Here is a 15,312-nt window from a genome sequence, read left to right on the forward strand (position 1 = left end):
TTCCTACTACTCAGAATTTCAACGAGTAAAGCCGAGTCTGTGCTTCCACAATTATTCTGGATTTCCGATGCATTCAGTAAATAACCTGCAGGTGTGCCTGAGCTCCATTTAAAACGCTGTTTGAGCATGAATACTTCATGGTTGTATATTTGGTATCCTGTTTCAGAAATAATAACCTAAGCTACAGCAGCTCACTCAGTAGTCAGTATCATTCTTCTACACCGCATCCACTGTTAATCAAAATTGTGCCAATTAGCAATTAGTTGCCCTAATTGAGCAACTAGAAACCCCGGCTGAAATCATAGTTCTGATTTCTTCTAGAGAGAAGGGCTGAAAATGGATCTTATCACATTCTTGAAATTTGTACATTGGTTCACTGAAAATGGGATCTCCATGGCTCAATCAAGTTGTTGCAAGCCTTTTAATAGAAAAATACATTGATCCACAGATATAAATCTTAAAACTGTGATGTAGGAATAACTGAAACAATACTACAATGCCTGCAAGTATGCAGAAAAGGTCCAAGATTAAACAGGACGATATATGAGCACTTCTATATATATAAACAATGTGTACTACAATGGTGAAATTTTAGATTACACCACGCAGTTACAAAAACAATAATAGCAACATAAGCTGTAGTGGACACAAATTCCAGTACAGAAGCAAGATACAGGATCTGCTAAAACCAAGACTGTCAGATATCCCTCTAGCGGCAGAGGTTCAAAAACAAGCTCTATAGCCATCTTTAGTCAGGGTACAAACATGATTTGATGACAATATCTACATGGATTCCTGCTAACTGATAACAGGAATAGTGGAATACGAAAACAGTTGCTACTATCTGACAGTCCTATGGCTCCAAAAGTATTTTCCTGAATTCAGGTGCCTTGTCTGCAAGGCATCCTGAACTAGCTAAAGAGGTTATCCAGACCTCATCTGATTTAACCGGCTCATCATCATCATTCCTATGCCAGCTCCAGAAAGCATGAGATGTGTTCACAATCTGGAGTTCCCCATGGCCAAAGCTTGCTTCCCGGAATACTGACCACTCAGGGTGCGGAGTTTGATACCTGAAGTCCATAGAAAACCAATACATTAAAGAGGATCAAGAAAAATAGAAAATCAGTACCAACCTGAAATTTATGAATGAAATGAACAAAAAGGCTGAGAAAATTTAGAATTAACATTAAAAAAGCAGTGATCATTTATTCATAACTGATAAAGTTACCTTCATATATACTATCTACTCACAAGTCTATATCATGAGTATTAATGCAATAAGTAGCTGAGTATTCCTTCTACATGATTATCTAACAAGGCCAGAAAGTAAACACATGTAAAGTGCAAATGAAGAAGGTTCATGAGTACACACCTTCGAGCTAAACCCTCAGAGTTCCCACCATCACCAATAGTTATATGGATGGCACCACAACGGTCAGATTTACCTCCATACACTCGATTCTGTCAACATATGGGCAAATAGTTAACATACAATTTCTTATAAAGACCAACAGGATAAAGGAATTAAAAACACTCATACCGATCGTTCATAAGCATGCACATGCCCAGCAAGCACCATGTCTACACCAGCAGCATAGAGTAATGGTTCCATATATGACATCATCTCATCTCCTTCACCTTGGTGAGCCGTGTTGCTATTGTACCAAGGGACATGGAATAAAGCAATCAACCAAGGAGTTCTCTTTCTGTCTACCTTATTAAGATCATCCTATAAATAAAACATGGGTTAAGTAATATCAAGCTACAGAAAGAAAAAAAAAAAAAAAAAAGAAAAAAAAAAAGAAAAATATACCAAATTGGGTTCCCCAAGTAACAATCAATCCATTCAATGATTCAATTAACAGAACAAAAGGCCTTAAATGGATTAACCAACTAACAATCATTACATTCAATGATTCAATTAGCGAACAAAAGACCACACAAGATGTTTCCCCATGTAAATTACAGAATATATCCAACTTATCAGTAGTGTGAGGCCATGCATAATACTTCCCTATACAAATGGAAAACACAGTAGACTACAGTTAATGCATCCTCTAGCAAGTAGCAATCATTATCCAGGATATTAGTGTCCAAGTAAGAACATATTCTATCAGAGCAATACCTTGTACGGCATTGAGAGGTATATAATCAAGAACAGATCTTTGACACTAAATTTGCAATCAGTAAAGTAATAAGGTCCAGATCACTAAGTGTCACAGGCTTTTAAAATCTCTACTTGTAAAATGAAAGACGGGTGAAGCAAACCCAATAACGGCACTAAACATATCCTTGAGTAAATATTTCTTGTATAAAGCATCCCAACCATCGGAAACAAGTAATTACTACCATATGTATATCTTCTAGTGTAAAATACATGCAGCAATGTTTCAATTTGATCAGTAGATATGCAAATTAGATATATCTTTATCTCGATTCAATCTCTTTTTTCCATCAATACCTCCTAGAAATGGGATCACTATACATGTTAAAACATTAGAAACTTTGCAAATGGAGTAAGCCTCTATTAACTATTTGGCAAAATACATGATAGTAGCAACAATCAGTAAGCATATTGTTAGTGATGAAGGGGTCCAAATGAGTTAAGGCTGAAGAGAGGTCTCAGAACTAATAAACGAGTAAAATCACTTCAAAGTTCCAAACAATTTGATCACACACTATCTATCAAAAGATTAAGAGTGAGAAATAATGCTAACCTTTATCCAACGAAATTGCTCAGAGTATTCATCATAATCTGTATATGAACCAAGCATGATAACATGCACCTCTGCCACTTCAAAAGAATAATAAAGATTGGAACTTGAACTACTCTCCTCAAATGGCATTTTCCATCGTGCATTGTATGATTGGAATCCTTCTTTCACTAAAGGGATGTTTTCTTTTTCATGGTTTCCTTCCGTAACCATCCAAGGCCTACTACTAGCTAGTGGTTGCACTAGTTCACCAAATGTGTCCCACCTATGTTGCATGTAATTAGCATAGGAAAGATCTCCTGGTAGCAAATGCATATCATACTTGCATAAATCTATGTGGTCCAACGTTGATTTTGTCCAGCCCGTTTGACCTAAATCACCAGCAATAGCAAAAGTAATCGGTAGTTGAGCTGGAGGAGTTTTCAGCTGGAACTCTGGACCTTCCCCTCCACAACGATAGAAGTATGCAGTGTCAGGGTTCAGTGGCCCAATAACAGTATGATGTATCTTTCCTGATGTGTATAGCATATAAGAGTAGGAGGTGCTCTCCCCCTCAGCTTTTGCAGAGTACTGTCCTGGTGATGTTCCATATTCAACTATAGAAGGAGCAGATGAATCATCTGTAACCCATGAAATTCGCATATGATTGTCTCCTGCCAATGAGATATGTACCTGAAAACAAAATAAATGTTTATAAGACCTCTAATACTTCAGTTTAAGATTGCCTTAAAACTCCTGCATTATTTGCTTTTCCTTCGACCCCTTAACTCACACACCATTGTGGATGGGTATCTCATGCAACAATGTAGTTTAGCTTGCATAAAACAAAAACCTCTTGACATAATGTAAAGGAAGAATAGGCCCAATCTTACAACAAAGATTCACTAAGGGCTTGTTCTGATTTACTGAATTGAGCTGAACTGAACTAATTGGAGCTGAGTTGTATTTTATGAGAGAAGGAAATTAGGAACTGAATTGAACTCATTGGAACTAAACTGAATTGAAGTGAACTGAACTAAACTGAAAATAAGTTGAAGAGAACAGGCCCTAAATGCAAGATACAAATATAAGCACTACTCAATCAAACAACAAATTTATGCAGTCACACAAAGACAACACGTTGACAAATAAGAAAAAACAGCGCCTTTGAGACTGGAAAGACAACAAAGAATTCACATTTTGCCATCTATAATGCAAATTTCTAAGTTTAACAATGTAGAATCCTGATTGTTGAGTTTGTGCCACTTATGCAGTCATGCTTTAGCAAAGAAATGTCACTAGTAACATTCTAATTTCATCCCAACTACAACTTCTACTTACAATCACACAATGTTCCTTTCCTTTACATTTTTTAAGGGTTTAATTAATTTTGCATAATCAATTTACCTACTACAGAACAAGAATTAAGCAAAGTTTCTCTAGATATATGACCACATTCCACATATACTTCGATCACAACAAAAACAAAGCCTTAGTCCCAAATTGATTTGGAGTTGGCTAACACCCGAGTACCCGACTATGTTATCTAAAAACTACTCATGAGTCATGAAGGTCCTTTACTAGGGAAGATGTCAACTATCTTAGTTGATTAAAGTCTAGAGTGGTATAGTAAATCCGTGGTTACTCAAGACCTAAAATCAAATCAGGCCTTTATACAAGTAAAATTTAGGTCCTTTCCTCCATATAACACCAAGATCACCTCCAACAGGATTGATTTATCATAAGCAAACAGAAAAAAATAATTAAAAAAAAAATTGAAACAAACTGAAGATAAATACACGAACCATCCAAAAAAATATCAAAAATAAAACCCAATTCATAAGTTAAAAATCAAACCAAAACCCAAAGATTATAGCAATCAAATTAACCAATTAATAAAATTTCAGTACATAAAAATGAATAAATGGAAAAAAACCTGTTGGGGTTCGGTGGAGCTGCGACGATTCCATGGAAAATGAAGAAGTTGACGAGGTTTAGGCCGAATGTATTCAGTAGCATAAGAAGCAGAGATTAACAGAGTTACAGTTACAATAATTAGTTGCAAAATTTGACAACCCATGTTTTTGGGATTGAATTAAATGATACTTGTACTTGGAATTAAGGAAAGATTTGATTTTGTTCTAATAATAATGGGAAAAGAAAGAATCCCCCATAAATTTCGGGCCAGGTGGTGTAAATCTTCGGAAAGTTAAATTGGGAGTGGTATGTTGTTTTTCTTCTTTTAGGATTGAACTACTTTTGTCATTTTTTTTGTTTTACTTAAGAGAGTTCATTACTTTACAAGCAAGTGGCTAACAAAAGTCGTAAAGTTTGGAGGCCAAAACTAAAACAATTGTTCAAGTTGGTAGATCATATTCACACGCCACAAAACAAGTTACTAGTTTCGCTACTACTATAGGCTATTATTTATTTATTTATTTATTTATTTAATTATTATTATTATTTTGTTTTTGACAAAGATACTATGGGCTATGTTTAATTCACCGTAAATTATGAGCAAGTTTTTTTTTTTTTTTTTTTTTTTCCACAAAGATCAACTCATTATATAAATAAAGGCATAATTACAACCTAAAAGAGCTAATGAACACACTTAAGCAAACCCTCACATAGGGGTTGCTACTAACTATTACAGGAAGAACGAAGAAAACAAAAAACTGTAAAAGTCGTGTAGCATTATAGCAGCAGCCGCGGAGCTTGTATAACCACGAGGATCGTACCACATCCACATTGTAGTCCAAGAGAAGCCAAATGAGCCAAAATAGTCGAGATGGACCAAGAGCACAGGACATAACCATTGAAGGAACCCGAAATTGGCACTCACACCTAAGTAAACTCAAGATGGAAGTTGTTGAGAGACGGAAGAACCGGAAGCTGAATGTACCCTGTTGCTGACGAACGGACCTTTGACACAATTCCACTCCTAGGGGTTGAAAACCATAACTGCATCCTAGGAGTCTGGGAATAAAACCAATAGAGTCCTATGCTTTAATGACTCTACCCTGAGAAGCCATGCATCCAAATGCAGGTTCTCTTCTTGCACCTCTACCAAGAGATAATGCAAGAAATTGGAGGACTTTGCTTAACCCAAACATTAAAGATGGGTACCCTCCTACAAGATATCGATTAACAGCGATGACTGACTTTGCCATCACCAAAACTAACAAAGGGATGATTGCAATTGCATGAATGCCTATATCATCCCATAACCAAGCAACAAGATCAACAAACGAAACTCTTCCCTCAAGACCACTCTCCTCCTGCAAACTCCATATGCATGGAAAACCATCCACCTGCGCAAGTAACTCCATCCCCTAAAAAACTATGTTGACTACCAGGAGAACATATTCACACCCCGACAAGGCTACTAGACGAACCACCAGCCCAACTAACAAGGAATTTCTTAAAATAACAACCCTTAAAGCCAACCAACAAGGCTCCAAAGACAACGGGAACTCCTCATTAACTTCCAAAACGTAAACTAAAGCATGGAACTCTAACTCATAACTAAGCAGAGGTAGAGAATTATTTAAAAACAACAACCAAAACAACAAAGCAAGCAAATCAATCCAGAACAACATAACTACACTAAGGAAAATTAAAAACAACAAGAAGAAAACAAGCACCCAAACCTACGGGAGTTAACAGGAAGGCAGAGAACCCGAATAAACTTCACCAGCAGATGCAAACCTGATGAGAGGAAGTTTCCTAGCTATTTCTTTTATTCTCTTTTCTTGTCTTGTTGTGAGCACTGTACCAGCTGCCATTTAGAATGGTGGGTTGTCCTTTTTTATTATTCCTTTGTCCTTAGTGTTTTATTACCGTTGAGCATCATTGTATATATAATGTAAGCTGCTTTGCAGAGCTCTCTGAATCAATGAATCAGTGCTTCCCTCTCTATTCTATCAGATCTCTCTATGACCATTGTCATCATGGTATCAGAGCAAAGTTGCTTTGAAATCAGATATTGAGAGCTGTAGATTGTAGGAAGCCTTGTTGTATTCGAAGAGCAATTTCACAAATTTTCAATTGAAATTCCCAAATTGATTTTGACCTAGATTTGCTGAAATCATCTTCCCTAATATCCAAATGGCCGGAGAAACAAACGTTAATGTTTCTTTGGACTTCACAAATCCACTCTATTTGCATCCTTCTGATGGTACTCATACCATTGCCGTTTCCAAGCTCACTAGATCTGGCAATTATCAGACCTGGAAAAGATCGATGGAAATCGCTCTGTCCTCAAAGCGCAAACTCGGGTTTGTGACAGGGAGCGTAAGTCGCCCAATTGATGACTCTGTCAAGGCGGAGTTATGGGACACTTGCAACTCCACCGTTATAGGGTGGATTCATGCTTCGGTGTTGGACTCTATCAAAAGCTCAATACTGTTCTTGAGCACAGCAAGGATGATATGGTCACACCTTGAGAAGCAGTTTTCTCTCACAGATGGGTCACGCAAATACAAGATCAGCAGAGATCTGTATGGATTGAAGCAAGGTGGTGCGCCAGTGCACGAGTACTACACTAACATGCGGAGTCTCTGGAAGGAGCTGGAAGCGGTGAGTGCTCTGCCAACTATAACCACAACGGGTACAGACATTACTGCTTTCCTGCGGGCTATGGAAAGGCAGCAGGAGGAGAGTCACTTGTTCCAGTTCCTAAATGGACGATGAAGATTACAGACCTCAGAGAAGTCAGCTCCTGCTTATGATTCCTCTTCCAACTGTTGAAACGGCCTGCTCTGCCATACAACAAGAGGAATCGCAGAGAGAAGTGCTCAAATCTGTGAAACCTGAGGTAGAAACAGCAGCTATGTTTAGCAAAACCTCTGAAGTTGTCTGCAATGTGTGTGGTGGGAAAGGACACTACGCCAAAAAATGGTTTGAGGTGGTAGGATACCCAAGATGGCATCCAAAGTCCAGAAAACAGCAGCAAGGGAAGGGCAAGCCCAAAACAGAAACCAAAGTAGCTGCAATGGGACAGATAGACTCAGAAAGCCCCTCAGATGCTGGATCAGTAACCTTCACAGCAGCTCAATTTGACCAATTTTTGAAGAAATTCTCTTGTATGAATGCTAACTCATCCTCTACTGTAGTTGAAACTGATGATGAGTTAGATCATATATTTGGTGGTATGGTGACATGTTGCAATGCTGCTATTGATGGAAATGTGTGGATTATAGACTCGGGAGCCTTTGACCATATGACATATAAAATTGATGCTATGAAAAACTCTGTTTTGGTTAACAATATCCCTAGCATTAACTTGCCTAATGGTGTTGTGTCTAAAGTATCTCATATTGATGACATAAAACTTGCTGATGGTCTGTTGTTGAAAGGTGTTTTGGGAGTGCCCACATTCAAACATAATCTTCTCTCTGTAAATAAACTAAATAGAGATAATGATTGTAATGTGATGTTTCATTCTGATTTTTGTGTGATAAGGGGTAATAGTACGTGACCAAAAATTATGGGTCTGGGAAAACTTCACAATGGGTTGTACTATCTCATAGACAGTCCTGCTGATTGTGTGAAATTGAATGCTCTTTGCACTGCTTTTAGTGGTAAAGCAACCTCTAGTAAAGCTCAGACCAGTGTAGAACTGTTCACACTCTGGCACAACAGACTTGGGCATGCTCCCACACCTAAGCTGAAATTGATTCCAGTCTTAGCTGATCAGGTGGGGTCATATGACTGCACTTGTATAACCTACCCTATGGCTAGATTTGTCAAACAGCCTTTTCAGTTGAGCAAGTCAGTGGCAAAATCTCCATTTGAGATTATTCACATTGACATATGGGGTCCCTACAAGGTGAATTTCAAGGGAAAATTCAGGTTTTTCCTGACTATAGTAGATGATCATAGTAGATATACATGGATATATCTTCTGCAAGAGAAATCTCAGGCTTTGAACATTCTTGAAACTTTTGTGAATTATGCAAAAACTCAGTTTGGTAGGAAGGTGAAGACTGTTAGGTCTGATAATGCCCTTGAGTTGCATGACACCAAGGCAAACCCTCTATTTGCTGCATATGGTATTGTGCATCAAACTTCATGTGTTGAGAGACCTCAACATAATGGAAGAGCAGAGAGAAAACACAAGCACTTGTTGGAAATTACCAGGGCAATTAGGTTTCAATCTGGTCTTCCCTTGAGTTTTTGGGGTGACTGTGTTCTTGTGGCTGCTTACATAATTAACAGACTACCTACACCTGTCCTAGCTAATCAAACTCCTTTCCAAAAGCTTCACAAAAAACCCCCAGCCTATGATGAAATGAGAGTGTTTGGATGTTTGTCTTTTGCCTATAACCCCACACTAAAACCTAACAAACTTAATCCTAGGGGTGTGCCCTGTATTTTCTTAGGATATCCACCCAATACCAAAGGTTTTGTGCTCATGAATCTTCTCACTCAAAAGAGATTTGTTTCAAGGGATGTAAAATTCCATGAACATATCTTTCCTTACAACAATTCCACTCTCAAAAGCATTCTTCAGCCTGTTCCCACAGATACACCACAAACACCCTCTCCTTTGCAGTATGAAGACTTTTCACCTATACATCTTGCTTCTGATAATGTCACACAGAATACTGATGAAGTTCCTAGCTCTCCTGCTGTCAACCCACCATCATCACCTTCACAAAATAGATCAGAACACATAGAACCACAAACTCAGCAGCCTGAGATCAGAAAATCTACCAAACCAAGATAGGAACCCTTCTGGATGAAGGATTACAAGAATTGGCACTCAATGCTGAGCTTGAACCTCTATGTGTAGCCAAAGACAGTGATGTTGGTGTGTCCTCGGAATTCTATTGCTTTCTGGCAAGTGTGACCAAGGAAGCTGATCCAATCTCATTCAATGAAGCAAAAAATGATCCAACTTGGATAACAACTATGAATGAAGAACTGTTGGCTCTTGAAGCAAATGAAACTTGGGAACATACAACTTTACCTGTTGGAAAAAGGGCCATTGGAAGCAAGTGGATTTTCAAAACTAAGTTGAATCCAGATGGAACTGTGGAGTGAAAGAAAGCTAGACTGGTGATCTTGGGTTGCAGACAAAGACCAGGGATTGATTTTGATCAAACCTTTGCACCAGTTGCAATGATGACCACTGTGAGGTCATTGCTAGCTGTTGCAGCTATGCAGGGTTTGGTAGTTTCTTAAAACATTTTTTTTATTTTGCATATTCTCACAAAATTTAGGTTCTATTAGGTAATTTCTCACAAAAAGTTCTTTAATTTATTAAAAAAAAATTTACAACGTGGATATAATCAATATTATTGTGTGATTTTAATTCTCTATAATAACATTTAATTTACTTGAAAAATTCTAATTTGACATATTTATATATTAATGAAAGATAATAAAGATTATTATATTTTTCATTTACTTATTAATATTGTTCAATATTAACCTTTTTTATTAATTTTGATCAAATTTGTAATTTATGATGTATCAAGGGCATTGTCCAGACCAATAACTATTTATTAATTAAATATTTAAATTAAGCAAAAGTGTGAGAACAAAGAGAAATAGAATAAAATGTGAGTGACTAACCATTAAAGAATACTACTCCTCTGTAGAATGGATTAATAATATGAAATATTTAGTGCTATTTTTTCTTTTTTTTTGTGTTTAATTGTTAGGGAAATCAAAGAGACGTTCATTAATTAAGGGAAAAATTGTCCATAAGTACATACGGGGCTACATCGTGTGGAACTGTAGATAATGAAACCCATGCTTATAAACTAGGAAATTCAATGCGCGCGTTATAGCTAGCCCTTTGAGAAGAAGTATTACCATTAGCCTTAATGCCTTATTCATGTTTGCATAATGTTTTTTTATTATAATTATTTAGGGGCGATAAATGTGTTGGATGTTGTGTACATATACAATGTTCAAACTTTATTAGAGCTACTTTGATTTAGCGAAATAACGACAAACAAAGATCGATCAACACCTGAAATTATAAATGTTTTACAGATTTTAAGTACTTATTGGAACGAATTGATGAATATATATATATATGTGTGTGTACTAAAGTTAATTCATTGTCTCTTTAATACTTTATATCAATTAATGTTTAAATTCCAAATAGGAAAAACAAAAAAGAAATGGGGATAGTAAAAGATGGCTTCAAATCATTGAAATAAGCACAATTTTAAAGCTTTTGAAATTAAATAGGGGGATATATGTAGAAGACCATTTTTTAGGGATGTAAATGTCCATGCACTTTAGGGATAGATGTATTTATAAGAGTTTTGTTAAACTTTATATGGTAAGGAAATTGGAAATGGGTACCTATTTTGAAATGACCATGGGTAGTTTGCGTGACATTTACTTTAAAATATAGGGAGTAACACTACAACAAAATAAAGCAAAGGTAACAGTGAAAAACCATTGCCTAATATAAAAAAAGTGTTGTCTTGTAGCTAAGGCAACACATATGAGGCGTCGTATATGCCCCCGTTGTCTATTCATAAGGCAACACATTTTTATTCAAAGGCAACAATTTTGAAAACCAAGGTAAAATAATACATAAGGCAACACTTTTACAAAGACAACAAATGAAAAATGTTGCCATCTAAGGAGACAATTCAAAAATGTTTCTAAATGTTTCCACTCCCAAGCATTTAGTAGGTTGTAGGGCTCGAACTTGTGACCTCAAAATCACAAGGTGACTTCACCACCAACTCCACCAAATATATATATATATATATATATATATATATATATATATATATATATATATAATCACACATTACACACACTCGCCATAAAAGCAATATCTTAAATTATGTTGTCTTTTTAATATAAATGTTGCCGTAGATGGCAACACAGATATTAATGTTACATTTTCAAGCAATAGTTTTGTTATTGTTATATTTTCATGCAACAATTATTATGTTTGTTGTCTTAGACTAGAAAAAGGTAACACTTTAAGAGACTGTAGCCTTATATATTCTAGAGCAACACTTTTTTATCTGTTACTTTAGTTCAAGGTAACAAATAAATATTGTTGCTTTAGATTACTAAGAGTATCATTTCTGTAAGTGTTGCAATCTTAAGTGTTGCCTATTCTCATTTTTTTTGTTGTGTAACAAAAATTATTAAATTTAATATTTGAAAAATAGACGTTGAGATTAAGTTATGAATACCCCATAATGTGTGGTTGGTGCACCCGATTGCACCATGCACATTTGCACCCGGAAAGAACATTAAGTATATTTAAAAGAATATGGACAAAAAAAAAGCATTATAGACATTTATAAACAACACGAGTATATAATATGTTCTTTGAGTTTGATTATTATGTTTTTTGACTTTGAACTATATGTTCTTTACATTATACAATATGTGTTTTAATGTATGTCCATGAAAAAAATATTAAATCCAACCACCTGAGTGACCATGAAAAAGAACATGTTGTTTAATGTATTATCATGTTCTTTTTGTAAAGAGTAAAGACTTTATGTTATTCACTTATTTGTTTGGAGGCGATCAAAGTTAGCCCGACCCGTTGGTCTGAGACGATTTTGGTTTGGTTTTGGGCAGAATTTTTCCTCCCAAAATCGGGTTGGGCTCGGACTGAAAATTTATTTTTTTAGGCGGGTATGGAAATGCGTTTTTATGCATTTAGTTGGTTTTTTTTCCACCCTAAAAAGCTCATATGACCCGACCATTTTGGGTAGGTTTGGGCACAAAAATTCCATCCGAACATGTTATTTTATGTATTATCATGTTCTTTTTGTAAAGACATTATGTTTTTTGTGATGCCATATTCTTTGTCAAATTAAATACAAACATGTTTTTTTGTTAAACACATGTATATTCTCTTTCAAACACTAATATAGTCTTTTTTTCGCTCATGTTCTTTACAATATGCTTAATGTCCTTTCCGGTATACTATACTATTTTCAAATACCCACATGATTTTTATTTTGTTTATATAGAAAATTTAATCATAATGCCAAAACAAACTAAAGTATGTGAATAGTGCATATAGTTACAATGTGTCATTTAAAAAGAAAATAGAGGAACTATTTATTTTGAATAAAGATAGGAAGTAATTTTTTTTTTTTAAAAAAATGGATTAAGTATTTTTATTAGTATTACCTTCATTTTAAAGTTTTTCCTCCGTCCCTTTACTTTTTCCCTACTGTCACTTTTTGAGTCAAATTTTAAATGCTTGATCATATATTCTCATTAATATATAAGATATAATAAAGTCATGTGCAATCTTAATTACTACCTCCTTGTTATTTGTAACAAAGGAATATTTTATGTCTCACAAATAATACCCTTTGTTGCAAGAAATGAGAGTAATAAAAACCAGAGGTAGTATTAGATTTGTGTTATTGTATATTTTATTAATATCACATTTTTTTTATAATTTTTAAATGTAGGAAAAATGAAGATATATGTGTTTTAAATTTCATCTTAGAAATCGTGAAAAGTCAAATGAAAAAAAAAACAAGGATAAAAGGAGTAATAGTTACCCTTTAGGGCATGCTTAGATTGAGGGAAATGTATTACTATTAGGGTAATAAAAAGTCCAATTAAGCAAAATGAAAGTGAATATAAGGAAATAGGAGATAATAATGGTATGATTGTGAGGAATATTATGTACTGGTAATATGGTATAGTATGAGGTTAATAAAGGAAAAGTAATAGTTACACTAAGGGAAGGGTGGGTAAATATTACCTTTGTTATGAGGGTAATAATTCTTATATCCCTCTCTTTTCCTCATGGCACAACTACCTTATTTCATTTAAACACCTTGCCTCCTACAACACCTCCTCTAATTACTTATGTTTTTCAAATTTGACTTTTTTTAACCCCCTTATTATATAACCCCAATCCTAGCATGTTAATTTTTAATTTTTCATAACCCATACAACAATATGATTGTAAGTTTAACACAGTATCATTTATTGCATATTAACTGTTAACAACTCTGTTTTATTTTTACTTTTTAGTAAATCAATAAACATATATAGTGACCTATAAATAGGGTCGGCTACCTGAGCTAGCATGATATGATTAATTGGTTAGATCTTCTTATTCTTCTTCTTGAACGCCTTAATCCCATAAATAGGATCAGCTACATAAATCAACATGAGGACTTCTCAGGAGGTCACGTACTCATCCTTAAGCTAATCTCAATCATGCATGCATTGTGGTTCATGTTAAACGATGTGACAAAGTTTTACATTGGCTGTCACTAGTCTACCGTAACCCTCCTCTTTATCCATACTTGGGAATGGTTAGATGATAGTATTCATTGTGTAGAAGATATCTTTTAGTGCATATGCTGGATTATGATATGACTAATTAGATAAAAGATATCATTCATTATTTGGATGGTTTATTTAACTGTATGAATAATATCATTAGTGTTTAGGATAGATGATATGATTAATTGATTAGATGATATCTTTCATTATTTGGATGGTATGATTAATTTTTGAATGATATCTTTAAGTGTACGGGCTAGATGATATATAATTAATTAATTGATTGAATGTAATACTTAATTGTTTGCATTAGATGATATTATGAATGAAAAATACAAAGAGAAAATACAATAATGAGAAAATACATAGAAGTATTTTCCCCAATATTTAACATGATATCAAGAGGCTAGGGATGGAGATCATGGGATTAAAACACAAGAGTTCATGTAGGAGAATGAAAAAACCCTAAATCACGAGAGTTCGTGTCAGAGGAGAGGATGAAAAACACGAGAGTTCATGTGAGAGAATGAGAAAAACCTTAAACACGGTAGATTGTGTGAGAGGAGAAGAAAAAAATATGACGAGTTCGAAAAGATAGACGTTCTCGTTGTATTGATTGATGGGTTCGAAAAGAATGACGTTCTCATTAAGTGAGAAAATAAAATAATCTTAAACACAAGAATTCGGGTAAGATGAGTGATTAATTGCACGCATTATTCATTTTTTGCGTCTAATATAATGAGATTGTGAGAGTTCACAATTTTTTTTTGTTTATAAGTATACGTTATTTTCATAATTAACATATAATAATAGTGTGAGAATTATACGTTATTTTTATAATTATCGATATTATTGTGAAAATATGTACAAGAGATATTGTGAATAGATTTAGAAAGTTAAGATATTTGAGAATATTGCGGTCTCCAATTCTATTTTTTATTTCACTTTTTTAATAAATTAACCAACTCAACTTATTTCCATACAACTATGTGGCGGTCAAGCCAATGCCATTGAAAAAATTAAAGGAATGAATACTCAACTTTTATTAGATTTGATAAGTTAGTACTTGTATAATTTATGGAATAATATAGTCATGTGAGATTCTATTATGTTTCCCCTAATTTTTACTTTTATCAATTACGGAGTACTAAATTTTGCTAGCATCAGTGTTATTAATTTTCTTTCCTATCACAAAATCAAAATCACTTTTATTATGCAAATGTCAAAAGAGATTTATGTTATCATTTGCAGGAAAAACTATGGCGAAATTCCAAGGGACTTATACCAATTAAAGCGTCGCAATTACTGGATATAAAAAGTTAAGAGCTCAAATGCATGAAAACAATACATGGAG

The 15,312-nt window shown here is 34.7% G+C and overlaps 2 protein-coding genes across 2 annotated transcripts; one reads left to right on the forward strand and one right to left on the reverse strand.

The window, feature by feature from the left end:
* Window positions 1–509: 509 nt before the first annotated feature.
* On the reverse strand, window positions 510–5,043 carry LOC110723818 (purple acid phosphatase 18-like). Its single transcript, XM_021903204.1, has 5 exons — window positions 4,633–5,043; window positions 2,721–3,389; window positions 1,544–1,732; window positions 1,376–1,464; window positions 510–1,073 (listed from the first exon to the last, which is right to left on the reverse strand). Exons 1-5 carry the CDS (start codon window positions 4,774–4,776, stop codon window positions 854–856), a joined length of 1,311 nt encoding a protein of 436 aa, XP_021758896.1. The 5' UTR covers window positions 4,777–5,043; the 3' UTR covers window positions 510–853.
* Window positions 5,044–6,803: 1,760 nt separating this feature from the next.
* Window positions 6,804–7,388, forward strand: LOC110723538. Its single transcript, XM_021902891.1, has one exon. The coding sequence runs from the start codon at window positions 6,804–6,806 to the stop codon at window positions 7,386–7,388; it is 585 nt and encodes a 194-aa protein (XP_021758583.1).
* The last annotated feature ends 7,924 nt before the right edge of the window (window positions 7,389–15,312 follow it).

The sequence above is a fragment of the Chenopodium quinoa genome, unplaced genomic scaffold (genome assembly GCF_001683475.1).
Source record: "Chenopodium quinoa cultivar QQ74 unplaced genomic scaffold, ASM168347v1, whole genome shotgun sequence".
Taxonomy (NCBI): Eukaryota; Viridiplantae; Streptophyta; class Magnoliopsida; order Caryophyllales; family Amaranthaceae; genus Chenopodium; species Chenopodium quinoa.

Excerpts from the sequence above, each read along its gene's own strand:
- LOC110723538 (XM_021902891.1), top strand. The coding sequence starts at position 6,804 with ATGGCCGGAGAAACAAACGTTAATGTTTCTTTGGACTTCACAAATCCA.
- LOC110723818 (XM_021903204.1), bottom strand. The coding sequence starts at position 4,776 with ATGGGTTGTCAAATTTTGCAACTAATTATTGTAACTGTAACTCTGTTA. Across the intron at positions 1,733-2,720 it reads AGCAATTTCGTTGGATAAAG|GATGATCTTAATAAGGTAGA; the intron begins GTTAGCATTATT and ends TTTTATTTATAG. Across the intron at positions 1,465-1,543 it reads TGCATGCTTATGAACGATCG|AATCGAGTGTATGGAGGTAA; the intron begins GTATGAGTGTTT and ends ATATGTTGACAG.